Source organism: Montipora foliosa, chromosome 10 (assembly GCF_036669935.1).
Source record: "Montipora foliosa isolate CH-2021 chromosome 10, ASM3666993v2, whole genome shotgun sequence".
NCBI classification, from domain to species: domain Eukaryota; kingdom Metazoa; phylum Cnidaria; class Anthozoa; order Scleractinia; family Acroporidae; genus Montipora; species Montipora foliosa.
Genome location: NC_090878.1, coordinates 23,672,193 through 23,689,665, shown reverse-complemented (window position 1 = coordinate 23,689,665; position 17,473 = coordinate 23,672,193). Strand labels below are relative to the sequence as shown.

The following is a 17,473-nucleotide window of genomic DNA, read 5'->3' as shown; positions in this document are numbered from 1 at the left end:
CGACAAAAAACTAGATTTGACCCTGTCACAAGGGTCAGGGGGTGAGCGTTGTAAATAGCAAGTAATCTGGGGCCCAGAAGTACCCAATGGCAGGCAGGTTGCAGCTCAGGCACTGCAACGATGCAAGTACTTGCATGTGGAATAGGGAGACAAGCACTTGCCCTGCAGAAGAAGAGCCAACAGCTTCAGAGGACCGAGGGAGCTCTTTTGTTAAGGGTGAACATGCTGATGTTCATTGAAGTCGCACATTTTTGGTTTGGTGGCTGTGGCATGCTCCTTGAGGGCTTGCTCGCCCAGCATACTGACAATAGGCCCGAAGAGTAGGCAATGTATGAGCCATCAAATATTGCCAAAGATGCGGGACAATCATGGAGGTAAGGACCATAGAGAAGAGCATGAATGCCTCCACCCATCTAACAATGTCCTTGATGTGATCTCAACACGGTTTTGTGCCAGAAGTGGAAATGACCCACTCATTAATGACAAGTTGAGGGTCAGCTTCAACTTGCAAAAATTGATGGCCATTAAGTTACACAGATTTATATATTTCCGCACCTAAGTTTGTGCTTTACCTACCAACTTCGCAGAGATTGTCGAAAAACCTGAACTGACCATGAAGATCACCAAAAGGGATGTAATGCTCAGAACACAAATGCAGAGGGAAGCAAATGAAGTATTCAATGTGCCCATTGATATTGAGGATGAAGCTGTGGCAACGGGTGGTAAAATAAAAGTTTTCACAAATGAAGACACAACTATGGAGGACCTACCTACAGAAGCAATTGGAGGGCTCTTGATGAGCTTCAAAGCCATCTCCCAAGGATAGTAATTTCAAGGTATTCAATGCAGGCCTGCACTTGGCCAAGAGCTTGTGGAAACTACTGGTGAAGCCATCGTAGCTGTGGAGCCCAAGAGTCAAAGCATGCACCACCTGCAAAGCTGCTCTAATGGCCCTGGCAGAGCTAACAACAGGGTTTTGCCAGCTGGAATTGATCCCCCCCCCCCCCCCCCCCTCCCCTTCCATAGCCTTAGTGTAACACCTCTGGCCAGCAATGCCTCGATTTTAATTACTTAATTTTTTCCCCATTATTGGTATGGGAAGTGAGTTTGGCCCATTCAAGTCACAGTGGCTAATCTAAAAGGCGATCTCTATCAGCAACTTGAACATACTTAGATGTAACAGTTTGTTACATCAGTTAGAAGTCTGCATGGTCACGAGTTCAGGGCTCTGTCACAAAGACAAAAATACATTTAATTTATCACGAACATGTGGCAAAACAATTCAGTGGAATCGCGCTGTAGACGAATCGTTGACCAAGCGTTCGTGTTCATTTCTTTTCGAGGCGATAACCGATCGAACATCCTTCTGTTGTTCATATCTTCATCCGCTAAAAATATTAAATCAAATAACAGAAATGAAGTTTTATAAAATATTAATATTTTGTTTCAAACAGCGGTCATGTTTCCATGCACTTTCGATTCTCAACGATGCGATAAGCGAACCGTAAGTTGTTTACAAATGAGCGAGCAAAGCAGTGAAAAAGAAGACTTTTAAATTTGCATTGGTTGTCGCAGTTGAGACTTGTATGTGATAGTTGACACTACAGGGGCATATGAAAGGCGACCCCGACCAAAGGACATTAGCATTTGACCTTTTATTGAGATATTCGGCAACTAAGTTACTGTGTCAACCAATCAGATTTGGTTTGTAATCCGAACCTTTTTTTGACAGCAACTAAGTTCCTCAACAAACCAATGGCATGAAAGAAACTCCACAAAGTTATTTATAAAATTTAGGTTCGTCTGTTTTATTGAACTCGACACGAAAGTTAATTTCCTGTACTGCACTATCATTTGTCTTAAATGATGATTCCAATGGCGGATGAAAGTACATTTTGTATGTTATCGAACCGTGCACATCTGTACGTTTTATTTCACTCTATTCAAAAATTACGGCGGGATGGGCTTTTAAAAAAATACATTTTATGCGAAAATTCAGGGCACGCACGTTAAATAAAAAACGTTCGAAATGTTTTGAAATTCTCATCGGCCCAATTTCATTAGCGCTGCTTTCGTGACCCCGGATCGTTGGGCAAAGCGTCTGGTAAGCGCAACTGAGATATCATTTGGGAACTAAATTCTTCATTGAACCAATGAGAAAGGAAATTACATGTCAGAAAAACTCGTAGACGAATCGTTGACCAAGCGTAAATAAAAAACCGCCTATTAATCGCCCGTGATGCGGTGCTCGTTCTTTTCAAGGCGATAACCGATCGAATATTCTTCTGTTATTCATGTCTCCAGCTAAGAAAATATTTAATCAAGAAACAGAAATGAAGTTTTATAAAATATGTGAAAAAAAAAAAACAGTTGAAGACTTTGGTTGTCCCAGTTGAGTTTGTATGTGACAGCGGCATTGCAGGGACATACGAAATGCGAGCCAGACTGCAGGACATTGGTATTTAACCTTTCATCCCTTCACACTGGATTCTCGCTAAAACCGGTCAATAATGTGAATTGCAACAATGGCGTTACAAATGCAAGATTTTTGTATACAGTGTATCATGTATACTAAAAGGTGAAGCAAAATATTCTTACTAAGAGAAACCGAATTTATACCGACACTTGCAAGATGAAGTAATTACTTGAAATCAACAAGCTAAATTACATTCTAAAAAAAACAGTGCTCACCATTGAGATCAGATTGTTGCCTTTCGAATGCTTTTTACTTAACATGACAACACACAACATAATACTGTATTCAGGAAATGCATGAAGAAAAATGAACAACGACACCTCCTGAAAGGGGAAATCGTGAGGTTATCCTTACGTAAAAACAATTTTCCCAACTAACAATTTAAAAAAATCTAAGAATTAAACATTCACTTTTACAACTTAATTAAAGATATGTAGATTGCAAATCACTTACCTTGCCAATTTCGTCTTGACTCATTGAAACTGACGATTTTCCATGGGGTATTCCTCGCCAAACTCTTCCTTTTGACAGAATTTAAACGGTACATCCAGTTTCCAATTTTCAAGTCAAGGCGTCGTTTCCCTCCTTGAAGACACCATCGGCAAGAGCTTTACTCGCTTCGCGCCATTTTGTCATTTTTGGCGGGGGTAGCGATGAGCATTGGCGGCTGTGTCGCCTAAAATACATTCTCCATCGACATCAGTCCAGATTTACATAGTCTTCACCACGCAAACATGCCAACAGATCAGAGTAATTGAAAACAGAGTATAGCTCCCAAGATGTCTTTTTCAATCCTGTCAGTTCTTTGTGAGAATTCTCTCTTTGCTCGAAAGCGAAAAGAAAGAACTCATGAGACTTCCTATTGTTATCGGTTATGTATTGTTTGTTGTAATCCCAAGTGGCATAACTGCTAGTTGATAGGCCAAACCGGTAACTAGTTTCAAGATTGCACGAACCATTAAGTGGCACGTGTAGCACAATGTCAAACCGATTACTTTATGTTGACATACAAGACAAACACCAGTGAACATTCCGTTTGTGCAGTGCTTTTCAGACCGGTAGTGCACTGTCGTAGAAGGAATTAGAATTGGTTCAACTTTAAAACGTTTTACGTCTTTTTTGGCATAAATTTTTGAGGGTCTTTCAGACACCAATAATTTTCAGCCACGGAAATAACAAAACAACCTTGAGTAGAATTATACGATTTCCCGTACTCCATGAAAAGAAATTAATGCTTCTGGTGTGAGGAAAACACATAGCAGCACCAGAGGATGAGGGATGTATGCCTGAGGCAGAGCGGCAGAATTACCGGGGTATGGGGAGACATGGGGGAAGGGGCGCTCTATCTACAGTTGCTTAAGATCTTCAAAATACACGTTACTATACATCGAAAAGAAAAGAGATGACTATGTCAATGGAAACATTCAAAGTGTCGAATAACGTTGGTGTTACTTTTGTAAGCGATGATAACGATGTTGACGCCAAGGTTGTTTTGGAAAGTGACGAGGACTTCATCTTAGGCAGTACCTGATCTCAGTAACACAACTAGAAAGCACATTGGTCAATGACGATGAAAATGTCATGGGTGTTTGACAATAAGTTGCCGTCGTGTGGTAATAGCATTATCTCGCGTCGAGATTACAACGTTGATATTTTGTTTGAAAGCGATGAAGTATCCTGCGTGTAGACGTCTCCTATTTCCTTTGTTGCACTCGGAAATAGGAGACGTCTGCCCACAGGCTAGCGATGAAGAAGAACCAGAAGAAAATACCCTGTTACTACTGCCACACCTGCGAAGGATCTCTAATGATGCAAATTTACACAGTTGTGATGATCTAGTGACAGAGACATATGTTCACAAGCTATAATCTAATTTTTCACCTATAATTATTGGTACAGGTATAATGCTGGGATCGCTTATAATATGTTCAGCTCTTACTTGTCTTCCTTGATGTTGTCCTTTAACAGTCTATTATCATTATGTTTTTAGAGGTACAGATCTGCGATAGATATACAAATAAAAACCGGGCTTGTGCTTGAGAGCCGCCTAAAGGATAGTCTGAATCAGCGTCAATTTTTCAACAAATTCATAGCTACTTCCAAGCGCATGCTGTTGACTTCTTCCTGAATTAATAGGAAACAAGATATATTCAAGAGATTAGAAGCCCAGTGGCGATTCATTGTTTCGAAATTCCTCTGCGTTTCTAAAAATTCTCAAAAGCGTTGAGAACTTTTCAGGACCGAAAAGGCACTTAACCGTGAATATTTTATGAAGCTCGCCTTTCTTTAAACATGTCAGTTTCCAGACTAGAAAGGTCAATGGTCATTGCAAGGTTTTATGCTTCGCGAAATCCTCGCTTTTCACTGTACAGAAGGGAATAGAGCACGCGAAGAGACTACAAAGGAGCTTGTACATAAATTATCCAGCAAAGGTCTTCCCGACCCAAGAAATTGTAATACAGATTAAGAAAGCAAAATGTGGCATGCGCAGTTGCTTGTGGACAATCAGTTCTTACCACAATCTTGGCAAACCACTAGTGGTTTTATATAAATAGATTTTGTGAGAAAGAGACCGTATAAGATCGGTAAGAGGCCTCTTTTGAGGGTTCCAAGGTTTGCATCAAATACGCGGCAGCGTTTAATGGGTTTGGGCCCGGTGCTATTCCTCCCATGCAACTGATCCTAGGATCACTCCACTCTCAAGCTTTGCGAAATTGGTGAGTTGCGCCACCACGTAGGTCGGTGAGAAGTGTAGGAATGTTCTGGTTTACTTTTTATTTTTTGAGAAAAAAGCGGCCTTTCCCACGGGGGATACTAACAGCATTTCACAAACCACGCTACTAAAAAATACATGTCCATGAGTGGTATTTTTCATCTTTCATGTAATAATTTGCTTAAGTAGCAGACTAGGTTCGATGCGTGACATATATTGTAAGCACACCGCCTTTGACAGCAAAACAAACTGGTAAATCACTTCATTTGATCAATGCAAATTCATTTTAACACACGAAGCACACTGCACAAATCTATCATATGGTCTTGCTCTTTAATCTTTATTTACTTTAACACGGTAAAAAAATCCATCAGGTTTTAGTACAATGTACAACTACATAACAATATTCAATAAAAATAAATTTGTATCTAAAAAGTCTTACACTAAACTACACCTGTTTTCCATGAATGCCGTGTTTTTGATTTAACTAAAATGGTCATTTAACAATTTCTTGAAATTATTTAGGGATTTCACTTGCCTAGGACTGCAGGGTAGACTGTTCCAGAGAGTTGCACCTCTACAACTAAAGCTCTTTTTTAGGTAGTTAGTTCTTGGTAAAGGGTCATTTAATTTGTTTGCAGTCCCTTAAGACATAGCCTGGCGTACTGCGCTCAGTAAACATAGAGGATACCGGTAAGTAGTCAGGCACCAGATCATTAAGAGCTTTGAACACCATTAAACCTAGTTGAGTTTGACATTGGGCAATAAGGTCTTTCCAACCAAAGTTGTAACAAGTACCTAGCGTCAGCATCATAGGAGGAGGAGGTCAAAAATGCGAGCAGCACGATTCTGCAGTTTTTGTAATTTTTCTAAAAGCGCTTTGCCGCAATTCCCCCAGACAATACTACAATAATCGAAATGGGGTTGTACCAAGGCATTGTAGATGTAATGCAGTATTTCTGGCGAAACAAAAGGTTAAATTCGCTTTATGGCCCCAATGCCGGAGGCAATCTTTTTGGATAGTGTGTCATGTGACTATGCCATGCCATGTTAACATCAATAAGAATCCCAAGTGATTTAGTAGTAGAAACATGTTTTATAGGAACATTATCTATCAAAAGTTCAAGGGATTCAGATAATGTACTCAGTTTTTGTCTAGAACCAATTAACATAAACTCGGTTTTAGTCGTATTTAGGGTAAGTTTGTTGCATAGAAGCCATTTGTGGATGTTACTTAAATCACGATTCAGACTAGACTGCACTGAGTGTAAGTCTGCGCTAGAATGTGTTATGTGGGTGTCGCCTGCATACATCCTAGGTTGGCAGAACGATAAACAATTTGGCAAATCATTGATGTAGATCAAGAATAGAAGAGGGCCTAGGATAGTTCCCTCAGGGACCCCACAGCCCAGAGAACAGACTTTGGAGAGCGAACCATTGACGACACATTTCTGGGTACGGTTATTTAGATACGACTTAAACCAATCGTAAGCAGAATCTTGTATTCCGTACAGACTAAGTTTAGCTAAAAGAACATCGTGATCAACAGTATCAAATGCTTTTTTGAAGTCCAGGAAAACCACTGCATTTACATTACCGCAGTCTATATTGAAAGCCCAGCTGTCAGTCGCTTCTAAGAGAGCAGTGACAGTCGAATGCAAGGAGCGAAAACCTGATTGTTGTTTTGTGATTATCTCTTCATTAGCCTAAAAACCATATAATTGATTATACACTATTCTCTCGAACCCCTTAGCTATTACTGAGATAACAGAGATTGGCCGATAATTATTCACATCAGTTCGCTCACCTTGTTTAAACAATGGAGTCACTCTAGCGTATTTCCAGTCACCAGGAAAAGAAACCGAACTTAAAGACTTGTTGAAGATAGTACATAAATGGATCGAGATAAGATCCGCTCTAATAGCCAATAAGAGCTACCTCAATGAAAAAGTGTTTATTGTAAGCACGACGTAGGTAACACAGTGCAAACCATTTTTTGTGTGTTATCACTAGCCCAAATTGGCCCGAAAAGCCAGTCTCGCTTTTACCGTGAGAAACGAGCGAGACACAAATGCGCCGTAGTGATATGCAAACAAACTGAGGGGTATCCTCGACAATTCGGCGAGCAAGCTTCTTTTCAGAGGGCTATTTGACATTTGTTGAAAAGTTAATAGGAGGAATTTGTAACGTGAACGATGCTGTCTACCTGTGTCCACAAAACAATTGTTTTCACAGGATAGCACTGCTGTTATTCAGTAACTGTGGCCTGTGACGGACGAAGAAAATTTCTACTAAGCTTTCCTCTTATAAATTTGAATACACGGTTATCCGGAAAAAATCGCAGAAAGGAAAGATAAACTGAGAGAACGAATGATAAGATTTCTTAACAGTACATACCTGTGAGAAATTAGGCTTTTTTCCTTCTGTTACGCATTCTCCCACCTAAAAACACATTTAACGAAACCTATATCAAACCTTCAATAACAGCAAAGAGTTGACCCCACCTTAATCTCATACAAGCCACAGCTTCTTGCGTCCGGTTGCTGAGGTGTTTGCGCCCTGGTTGTTTTCCAATAGGAAACCTCCATCGTATTTGCCGCCATTATTTTCCTGTCGTTCGGTCAAATTCAATGTTCAATTCACCTCATACAGCTAAAAAATAGTTCTCCACCTTTAGTTAAAAAAAAAGTTTATGTGAAATGACTTTAAAAGAGCTAGTCAAATACGTATATATTCATGAGCGGAAAGTCAGTTCAGCTTCCTTTGTAGTGTTCTTTTTTTTTCCGAGAATTATTGCGAATATTTGTAACTGATTCTTACTAATTGTCGAAATTATTTTCGCTGACAGTGGGACGCTGCATTTCGCGATGCCGTGATTTTAGCAAAAATTGCGAATTTTGTGAAAAATCGCAAGAATCGCAGAACACAGAAAAGGTCGGAAACATTAGACGCGGACAAGACCGGCGATTTTTTTAGATTTTAGCGATTTTTGCAAAAATTGCGAATTTTGCGAAAAATCGCAAAAATCGCAGAACACTGAAAAGCTAGAGAACATTAGACGCGGACAAGACTGGCGATTTTTTTCGATTTTAGCGATTTTTGCAAAAATTACGAATTTTGCGAAAAATCGCAGAACACTGAAAAGCTAGAGAACATTAGACGCGGACAAGACTGGCGATTTTTTTCGATTTTAGCGATTTTTGCAAAAATTGCGAAATTTGCGAAAAATCGCAAAAATCGCAGAACACTGAAAGCTAGAGAACATAGACGCGGACAAGACTGGCGATGTTTTGCAATTCTAACGATTTTTCAAAAATTGCGAATTTCGCGAAAAATCGCAGAAAACGGAAAAGCTAGGGAACACTAGTCGCCAACAAGAGTCGCAATTCTTGCAGCTGCGTGCAAACCTCGACATAATTGAACACATTATCCACCTTTCTCATCCACTTCATGATTTTAATTCCGATGGGTTCTCTGTTCTCTTTATTTTATCTATCACGAATGGTTCGGCCGCAAGTACTTTCAGATTCTTTTGAAAAGTTGACTTTATTGTTACTCCATCGCCAGGCAGACAGGGCCTGCGCAGAAAGTTCTTGAGTTGGGGGGGGGGGGGGGGGGCTGAAAACGAATACGTGAGCCAAATTGTGGAGGGGGCACATGCTTGAAATTTACTTTTTGTTGTTTTACTTATTTATTTATTTATTTATTTATTATGATTATTTTTCTTTTGCGCGGTTGCTGAGAGAATGTGGTCCACAGGCTCATTTCATTAAATTGTTGGAACTGATATAATTTTTATGCCTTACCTTTTTCGTTCTAGACGTCTCCATCAGCTTTATGCTTGCATTTATTATCTGTATTGTTGTAAACAATAGAAGTTGAGATTTTGCCTCTAGCCCTATCGGTAGGACGTGTAGGAAGAATCATGGCAGGCACAAGAGACCTTGCCAGTCCTCGATTTTTGCAAACAGGAACGCTGCAATCGGTACCGTGACCCTCCTACAACTTGTTGGGCTTAGCTTTGACCAAAGGAATCTTGTTGACAACGATAAGTAGGTTTGCTGTATACTCGGCAAGGCAACCGCTCTTATTATCTTTCAAAGAGTAAACAGAACGACTTCTATTCGGGAAAGGCTCCAACGTCGCCGTTCGTTTGTTATCCGCTGGCTTTGCAATCATTGAACTGAAAAAGTTATCTTTGAATACTTCACCGTGTCGTTTAGCCATCCCATTTCCTTGAAGTGTGGAGTAAATCTCTTCATGGCAGAGATCTCTTTCTTAGGGCTGAAGTGTCTTTCGATCAGCCAAAAGGATATTATCCGCACCTGCTTGGCCAACACTTCAGAAAGCTCAGAGAGCTCTCATCAGTTTGCCAATATCTTTGCACCTGGAAATAAAATCAGATCAAAATATGTTATTTTTAACTGTTTGTTGAGCTGCATCCAATCTCATTGCTCTGCATTATTACATTAATTTTTATTTCTGTTGCCTGGAATTCTCTTTCAACACGACAGTTCTATTTTAGTGGGCGAGATTACAAAACTAAATAAAACTTTGACTTACGCCGTTAAGTTTGAAGTTTTTTCTTGGTTAACGTGACGTTAACGAGGCTAGAGCGAGAAAAAAACTAGAGTTCATAGATGCCAGAAGGCTTTTAGGAAACCTTCGAACTCGGGTATTTCTATAAGCTAGGACTCTACCTTTTCCCTTTAAAGGTTCGCATGTTGTTTTCGTGACTCACTTTCCCCCGGAATCTCAAAGCCACCGATCCCTTTCCATATCACCGCCACATCAGGCATAAAAACCAGCCGTTTCTGTACTTCCTCCTTGGTTTCTTCTCAGTTAAAAACAACCACCTGCCCTTCTCTCTAAAAATGTTACAGTAATATTCCGAGCATCCTCTCTCACCAAACGACAAACGCATTATAGGTCTCTGCCAAACCTTACAGCGACCCACTCTTCTGATATCTATTTAGTAGTAGAGAATAAAGAAAAAAAACTTGGTTAAATTCTAAAAAATAAAATTGAATTGAACCAAGAGACTTTGTCCATTAATGTGATGACGTCTTATCAAACGAGTTTTTATGCATAAACCGTGCAACGACGCTGTCCATATATTTTTCCGTGGATAAGTCAAATTGTTTGTCATCCTCTAAATAAATGGACGAGAGAACGCGCTTTCAGCACTTACTACCGCTTCCTAGAACAGCGGCAGTTGCACATTGATGAAAGCAAAAAGACTGAGCCACTTAACTGTTTCTCTCGTTTCAGCGGATTTCTCTTTTTCCAGTGCAGCTAATTCCTTTCTCATTTTCCCCTCGCCCTGCGAGTGATAAGTCCTGTTGCATGTACTATCGAAAACATCTACGTTAAGTCTTGGCTTCGCCCTTGCGTAGCGACTCTCCAGCCGCACCACTGTAATCCACACGGTTTTCGTTTCCAACGTAACGAGAACAGTGAGGCGGAGATGTCCTACAGGTCTTGGGCGAAGTCAGCCAGGAAGAAATGGCCTCCTATGGAGGGGTCGATCATCATACTTAGGCAAATACCGCCAAGTAAACCCGCGAAATGTCCCACAGTAAAAGAAATCAAAGATCCCGTGGAAAAACTCCGTATAAGGATGACAACGGCTCAAATAGAATGGTGGGAAGGCATGGCGGACAGAGAGGCAGAAAAAAGAGAGCAGCGCTGCGGGGAGTCCCTCTTTGCAGAGGATTACGGCAAAGCCTGCGGACCATTTGATTGATTTGATTTTAAATTCCAACAAGCTAACCCAGATTCTGAAGAAGATGAGGAGTATGGCATGAGGACAGAGAAGCTGTTGAAATTAATTGCCAGAAAAGAAAACCAGATTGCGGTAAGTTAGCTACTGCCGTACGAAAGGCCGAGGAACTCTGCCCACGTCACCTTTTATTGGAGACGTGATATAGAATGACTAACGCATCTACGTCACTACTCCAGCAGGGCTCGTAACCCAGTTTGGAACCCGCAAAACCTTAAGCTTTGTCCGAATATTCGTGTTGTACTTAATTTGCTGCTTTGAAACTGACTTCTGCTGTTGTTCTCAGCGAGGGGAATTGTAGTCTCCGAGTAAAAAGACTTAGATCTTTCTTGAAAAACTGCATCACCTAAATCATCACAACAGTGTATCATTAGAGGTCCTTCGCAGGTGTGGCAGTAACAGGACTTTCCTGAGTCGTACATCCCTCATCCTTTGGTGCTGGTATGTTTCCCTCACACCAGAAGCATTAATTTTTTTAATGGGGTGAGGGGAATCGTATAATTCTACTCAAGGATTTTTGTTATTTCCGTGACTGAAAATAATTGGTCTCTGAAAGATCCTCTAAACCTTATGCCCAAATAGACGTAAACGCTTCTTACGACAGTGCACTACCGGTCTGAAAAGCATTGCACAAACGGAATGTTCACTGGTGTTTGTCTTGTATGTCAACATAAAGTAATCGGTTTGACATTGTGCTACACGTGCCACTTAATGGTTCGTGCAATCTTGAAACTAGTTACCGGTTTGGCCTATCAACTAGCAGTTATGCCACTTGGGATTACAACAAACAATACATAACCGATAACAATAGGAAGTCTCATGAGTTCTTTCTTTTCGCTTTCGAGCAAAGAGAGAATTCTCACAAAGAACTGACAGGATTGAAAAAGACATCTTGGGAGCTATACTCTGTTTTCAATTACTCTGATCTGTTGGCATGTTTGCGTGGTGAAGACTATGTAAATCTGGACTGATGTCGATGGAGAATGTATTTTAGGCGACACAGCCGCCAATGCTCATCGCTACCCCGCCAAAAATGACAAAATGGCGCGAAGCGAGTAAAGCTCTTGCCGATGGTGTCTTCAAGGAGGGAAACGACGCCTTGACTTGAAAAATTGGAAACTGGATGTACCGTTTAAATTCTGTCAAAAGGAAGAGTTTGGCGAGGAATACCCCATGGAAAATCGTCAGTTTCAATGAGTCAAGACGAAATTGGCAAGGTAAGTGATTTGCAATCTACATATCTTTAATTAAGTTGTAAAAGTGAATGTTTAATTCTTAGATTTTTTTAAATTGTTAGTTGGGAAAATTGTTTTTACGTAAGGATAACCTCACGATTTCCCCTTTCAGGAGGTGTCGTTGTTCATTTTTCTTCATGCATTTCCTGAATACAGTATTATGTTGTGTGTTGTCATGTTAAGTAAAAAGCATTCGAAAGGCAACAATCTGATCTCAATGGTGAGCACTGTTTTTTTTAGAATGTAATTTAGCTTGTTGATTTCAAGTAATTACTTCATCTTGCAAGTGTCGGTATAAATTCGGTTTCTCTTAGTAAGAATATTTTGCTTCACCTTTTAGTATACATGATACACTGTATACAAAAATCTTGCATTTGTAACGCCATTGTTGCAATTCACATTATTGACCGGTTTTAGCGAGAATCCAGTGTGAAGGGATGAAAGGTTAAATACCAATGTCCTGCAGTCTGGCTCGCATTTCGTATGTCCCTGCAATGCCGCTGTCACATACAAACTCAACTGGGACAACCAAAGTCTTCAACTGTTTTTTTTTTTTCACATATTTTATAAAACTTCATTTCTGTTTCTTGATTAAATATTTTTCTTAGCTGGAGACATGAATAACAGAAGAATATTCGATCGGTTATCGCCTTGAAAAGAACGAGCACCGCATCACGGGCGATTAATAGGCGGTTTTTTATTTACGCTTGGTCAACGATTCGTCTACGAGTTTTTCTGACATGTAATTTCCTTTCTCATTGGTTCAATGAAGAATTTAGTTCCCAAATGATATCTCAGTTGCGCTTACCAGACGCTTTGCCCAACGATCCGGGGTCACGAAAGCAGCGCTAATGAAATTGGGCCGATGAGAATTTCAAAACATTTCGAACGTTTTTTATTTAACGTGCGTGCCCTGAATTTTCGCATAAAATGTATTTTTTTTAAAAGCCCATCCCGCCGTAATTTTTGAATAGAGTGAAATAAAACGTACAGATGTGCACGGTTCGATAACATACAAAATGTACTTTCATCCGCCATTGGAATCATCATTTAAGACAAATGATAGTGCAGTACAGGAAATTAACTTTCGTGTCGAGTTCAATAAAACAGACGAACCTAAATTTTATAAATAACTTTGTGGAGTTTCTTTCATGCCATTGGTTTGTTGAGGAACTTAGTTGCTGTCAAAAAAAGGTTCGGATTACAAACCAAATCTGATTGGTTGACACAGTAACTTAGTTGCCGAATATCTCAATAAAAGGTCAAATGCTAATGTCCTTTGGTCGGGGTCGCCTTTCATATGCCCCTGTAGTGTCAACTATCACATACAAGTCTCAACTGCGACAACCAATGCAAATTTAAAAGTCTTCTTTTTCACTGCTTTGCTCGCTCATTTGTAAACAACTTACGGTTCGCTTATCGCATCGTTGAGAATCGAAAGTGCATGGAAACATGACCGCTGTTTGAAACAAAATATTAATATTTTATAAAACTTCATTTCTGTTATTTGATTTAATATTTTTAGCGGATGAAGATATGAACAACAGAAGGATGTTCGATCGGTTATCGCCTCGAAAAGAAATGAACACGAACGCTTGGTCAACGATTCGTCTACAGCGCGATTCCACTGAATTGTTTTGCCACATGTTCGTGATAAAAATAATTTCCTTTCTCATTGGTTCAATGGAGAACTTAGTTCCCAAATGTTGATATTTGATATCTCAGTTGCGGTTGCCAGACGCTTTGTTCAACGATCTGAGGTCACGAAAGCAGCGCTAATGAAATTGGGCCGATCAGATATTTTAAAACATTTTGTACGTTTTTTTTTAATTTAACGAGCGTGCCCAGAATTTTCGCTTTAAATGTACTTTGTACAAAGCCGATCCCACACACTTTGAGTAAAGAGAAATGAAATATACAGAAGTACACGCTTCGCTTAAAAAGACAAATATTCCTGTACTTTCATTGTAATCCTAATTGGAGAAAAATGCAATATTAGTGAAATATAACAGTTGCTTTCAGGAAATTAGAAATGAATCACCCGTTGTTGTCTATCCTTTTGGGTGTCGAGTTAAATAAAACAGATGAACCTAAATTTAGAAATAACGTGTGTATTTTCTTTCATGCCATTGGTTTGTTGAGGAACTTAGTTGCTGTAAAAAAAGGTTCGGATTACAAACCAAATCTGATTGGTTGACACAGCAACTTAGTTCCCAAAGATCTCACTTAAGATGTATCTACAATCTGATTGGTTTCTTCAGGAACTAAGATACTCAAAATTTCAAGTACATTTTTAAATGGGGAAGTACATTTTTAAATGGAGATCTGTAAGTTGTAAGTACTAATTTTCTGGAAGCTGCCAACCAGATGGCTCAGTTTGCGTGAGCATCAGACTATCGTGTGATTAACTTTGGCCAGACCAACACTCATTATCTTTAAATAACTGAGGAGAAAGCTTTTGGCTGTTATTAGATAAATAAGTGCTACCTTTGGGAAGTCAATACTTTTGTTTAACTTACTTTCTTAACTTACTTAATGTTGATGGTTGTGTATTACATTTGTATTTGCAGAAAAGGTTGTTTGCATCAAGAATAACAACATTCCCCTCAGAATTCCTGTCTGATGTAGTCGAGGATGGAGGCTATTCCTTGGTTGGGGTTCCTGGCCGATTTCATCATCAAACAGTTGAAAAAGATCTTATCAAGGTTAGAAGATTTTACTGGGTTTACTGCATGTACTGTAACTCAGGACTACTTAATATCACCGGTATATGGATTTCAAGGGAAACCAAAAAATTGAACTGGAAAGCCAAGCCATGCTTATAAAGTCTGTCTCTTTGTGAAAACAAGTTGTAGAGGCTTCGAAAGAAGCCTGAAGAAATCGAGGCACAAATTAAGGGAACTCAAACGCATGACTATGCGAGTGCACTGCAGTACTTGTTCTACCATCTGAGCTATCAATCCAGGTGAACACTTGCAAGGTCGCATTAATTTGTATCTAGTAAGAGGTGAATGTATGATAGAAAGCTACAAGCAGTTGCAAAAAGAGTTGAGACACTCACTGTTGATAACCGTACAATGCGTGTCATTCAAGTCAGCGCATCTCCAACCCCCCCCCCCCCCCCCCCCCCAGCAAAGTTGTTTCCATTTCCACTTGGCACTCACACTAAAGGGTATCAACATTGAAAAAGGGGAGGGGGGAGGGAGGGGCGTTCAGCCTTTTCTTATGAACTAGAAGAGGGGTTTAAGGAACAAGAGGTGGATTTTCCATTCAGTGTCTCAACCTTTTTGCAATTGCTTGTAGTTGCGGGATCAAGTATTATACTGCTTTGTATTAGGGCAGGCCTGAAAGAACAAATTATGCACAGTGAGGTACGTTGAACACTCATGGGTTCAAATCCTGTACCATCTTTCTTTTCAATACCTTTCAAAATTAAGAAGCCATGTACTGTTGATTAAAACTTGTTGGTAAATCAAGAGCAAAAGAATTATAAATTACATGTAAATTATTATCACAAAGGTACATGTATTTTAGAATTCTCTTTATAATGAATTATGTGGTATGCCATAGGGAAATGTACCATCGTGAATGGTTCATGAAGATGGCGTATATTCGTTGATTGGATTAATTTAATAAGTTACAAGTTTAGAGAAGGTGAGGGTAGTAGGAAAATTAGACTCACCAAAGTCATGATCAGAACAGGTCACTTTGCGTGGTGCCTGTTGCCGCTAATGACACCAATGGCAGTCCCATCGGGTGGAGAATTGCCTTTGGGGACTTTAATTTTTTTGGTTAGGTCAATGTCAATATCTCATGCAAGGAAGGGTTGCTGTTTAGGACAGCTATATTATTGTCTTGCTGCTGGGTTTATAACAATAATTGCATGGTTTCTTGTTACAGTTCTATGTTGTTTTTTATACATGTGTATAATTTTATTGGACATGCATGAATCAGGTGGCTAAAAGTTGGAAGAAAAGGATTAAAGTCTTTATTGTCATCCCACAGACTGAGGATGAGATGTAAGGGAGTTCTTTGTGTGAGTTGAGTTTACTGTAATTTCTAGAAAATTAAATATGTTAAAAAATGCATTAATAATTGATAATGCCTAATGTATTGACCTATCAAAATGGTCAATAATACATCAGGTGCAGTGACATTATCTTGCTGATTCGATAAAACCTCCTCCTTGCTAGTATGCATTGTTTTGACTGCACGTGACATAGCTTGTTTTTCTTGACATGTATGCTTACTGTATGTTCTCCTCTCACAATTTGAACCTTCGTTTGGACTTCTGAGGGACACGCTGTTTGTGGAATGCTTTTGAAGCTGTACAAAAAAACTTGCAGCACTTGTTTTATTGGGTCTAAAAACAGTCGCCTCATTTTTAAATAATTAAAAGATCTTGGGAGATAAATCTTTTAACCCTGTCTCCCCTTTAGCAGGCTGCCCGCGTTGATGATTAAAATCATCTCAAGTGTCACTTATAACTTGCATTACTGGACATATTTACCTCAGAGAAGAGTAAATCATCTAGTGTCATACAGGGGGAAATCTATACGACGTTAGTGTCACCCTTAAGATGGAATAAATGAATGAATAACCTTTCTTCTCAAAAGTAACTGATTTCATAAGGGCTGAATTGTAAATGTAACTGTACATTCACGTTCCATCAACAGGAATATTACAAAGGCATTAAATATCAGTCAACTACCAGCTGTCATCGTTTTTAGCTCTGCAGGTTAGGTTTAATTTTCATTCTTACTAAATACAAACTCCTTCTCAGCTAATTACTGTAGCATCCATTGACGTTTGCTGCAGATCTCTATTGTATTCAGTTTATTGTTTAGTTTCACAAGACAGTGCGATAAAATAGCCACGTCTTATCTGTATATGAGCATTAACAATGGGTCGATCTTCTTCGGCTTGCCATCGTTGACACCCATACAGATCTCCCACTCACATTTTATCTTCATGTACAACATAGTACAATAACATATGTGTCCTCTAAACAAGTTGTTACCAAGCTGAATTCTCATAATTGACTTTGATTGTTGCGTGTGATGTACATGATTATTTTAAATTTAATTAATTCTACTGTTTAATAATTCATCAACACCTGTTGATTTGTATCACGGTTTACAGAGGAGTACATTTGACTCAAATATTACCTGCTGATTGGTCATAGAGTGGTTTTCAATTGAGTGTCGAAAGTAATTAGTGAATTGCTTTGGCTTTGCATTACTTCACTCAGTGATTGGTTCAAAGTT

At 39.4% G+C, this 17,473-nt stretch overlaps 1 protein-coding gene across 1 annotated transcript in view; it reads left to right on the top strand.

The window, feature by feature from the left end:
* LOC137973954 (uncharacterized) overlaps positions 1–17,473 on the top strand; it is a 57,412-nt gene that overhangs the window by 8,141 nt on the left and 31,798 nt on the right. Inside the window, exons 5-7 of the mRNA XM_068820862.1 lie at positions 14,777–14,911; positions 16,161–16,225; positions 16,883–16,944. Of these exons, the coding sequence (XP_068676963.1) occupies positions 14,777–14,911; positions 16,161–16,225; positions 16,883–16,944 (262 nt within the window). The remainder of the gene's footprint in view (positions 1–14,776; positions 14,912–16,160; positions 16,226–16,882; positions 16,945–17,473) is intronic.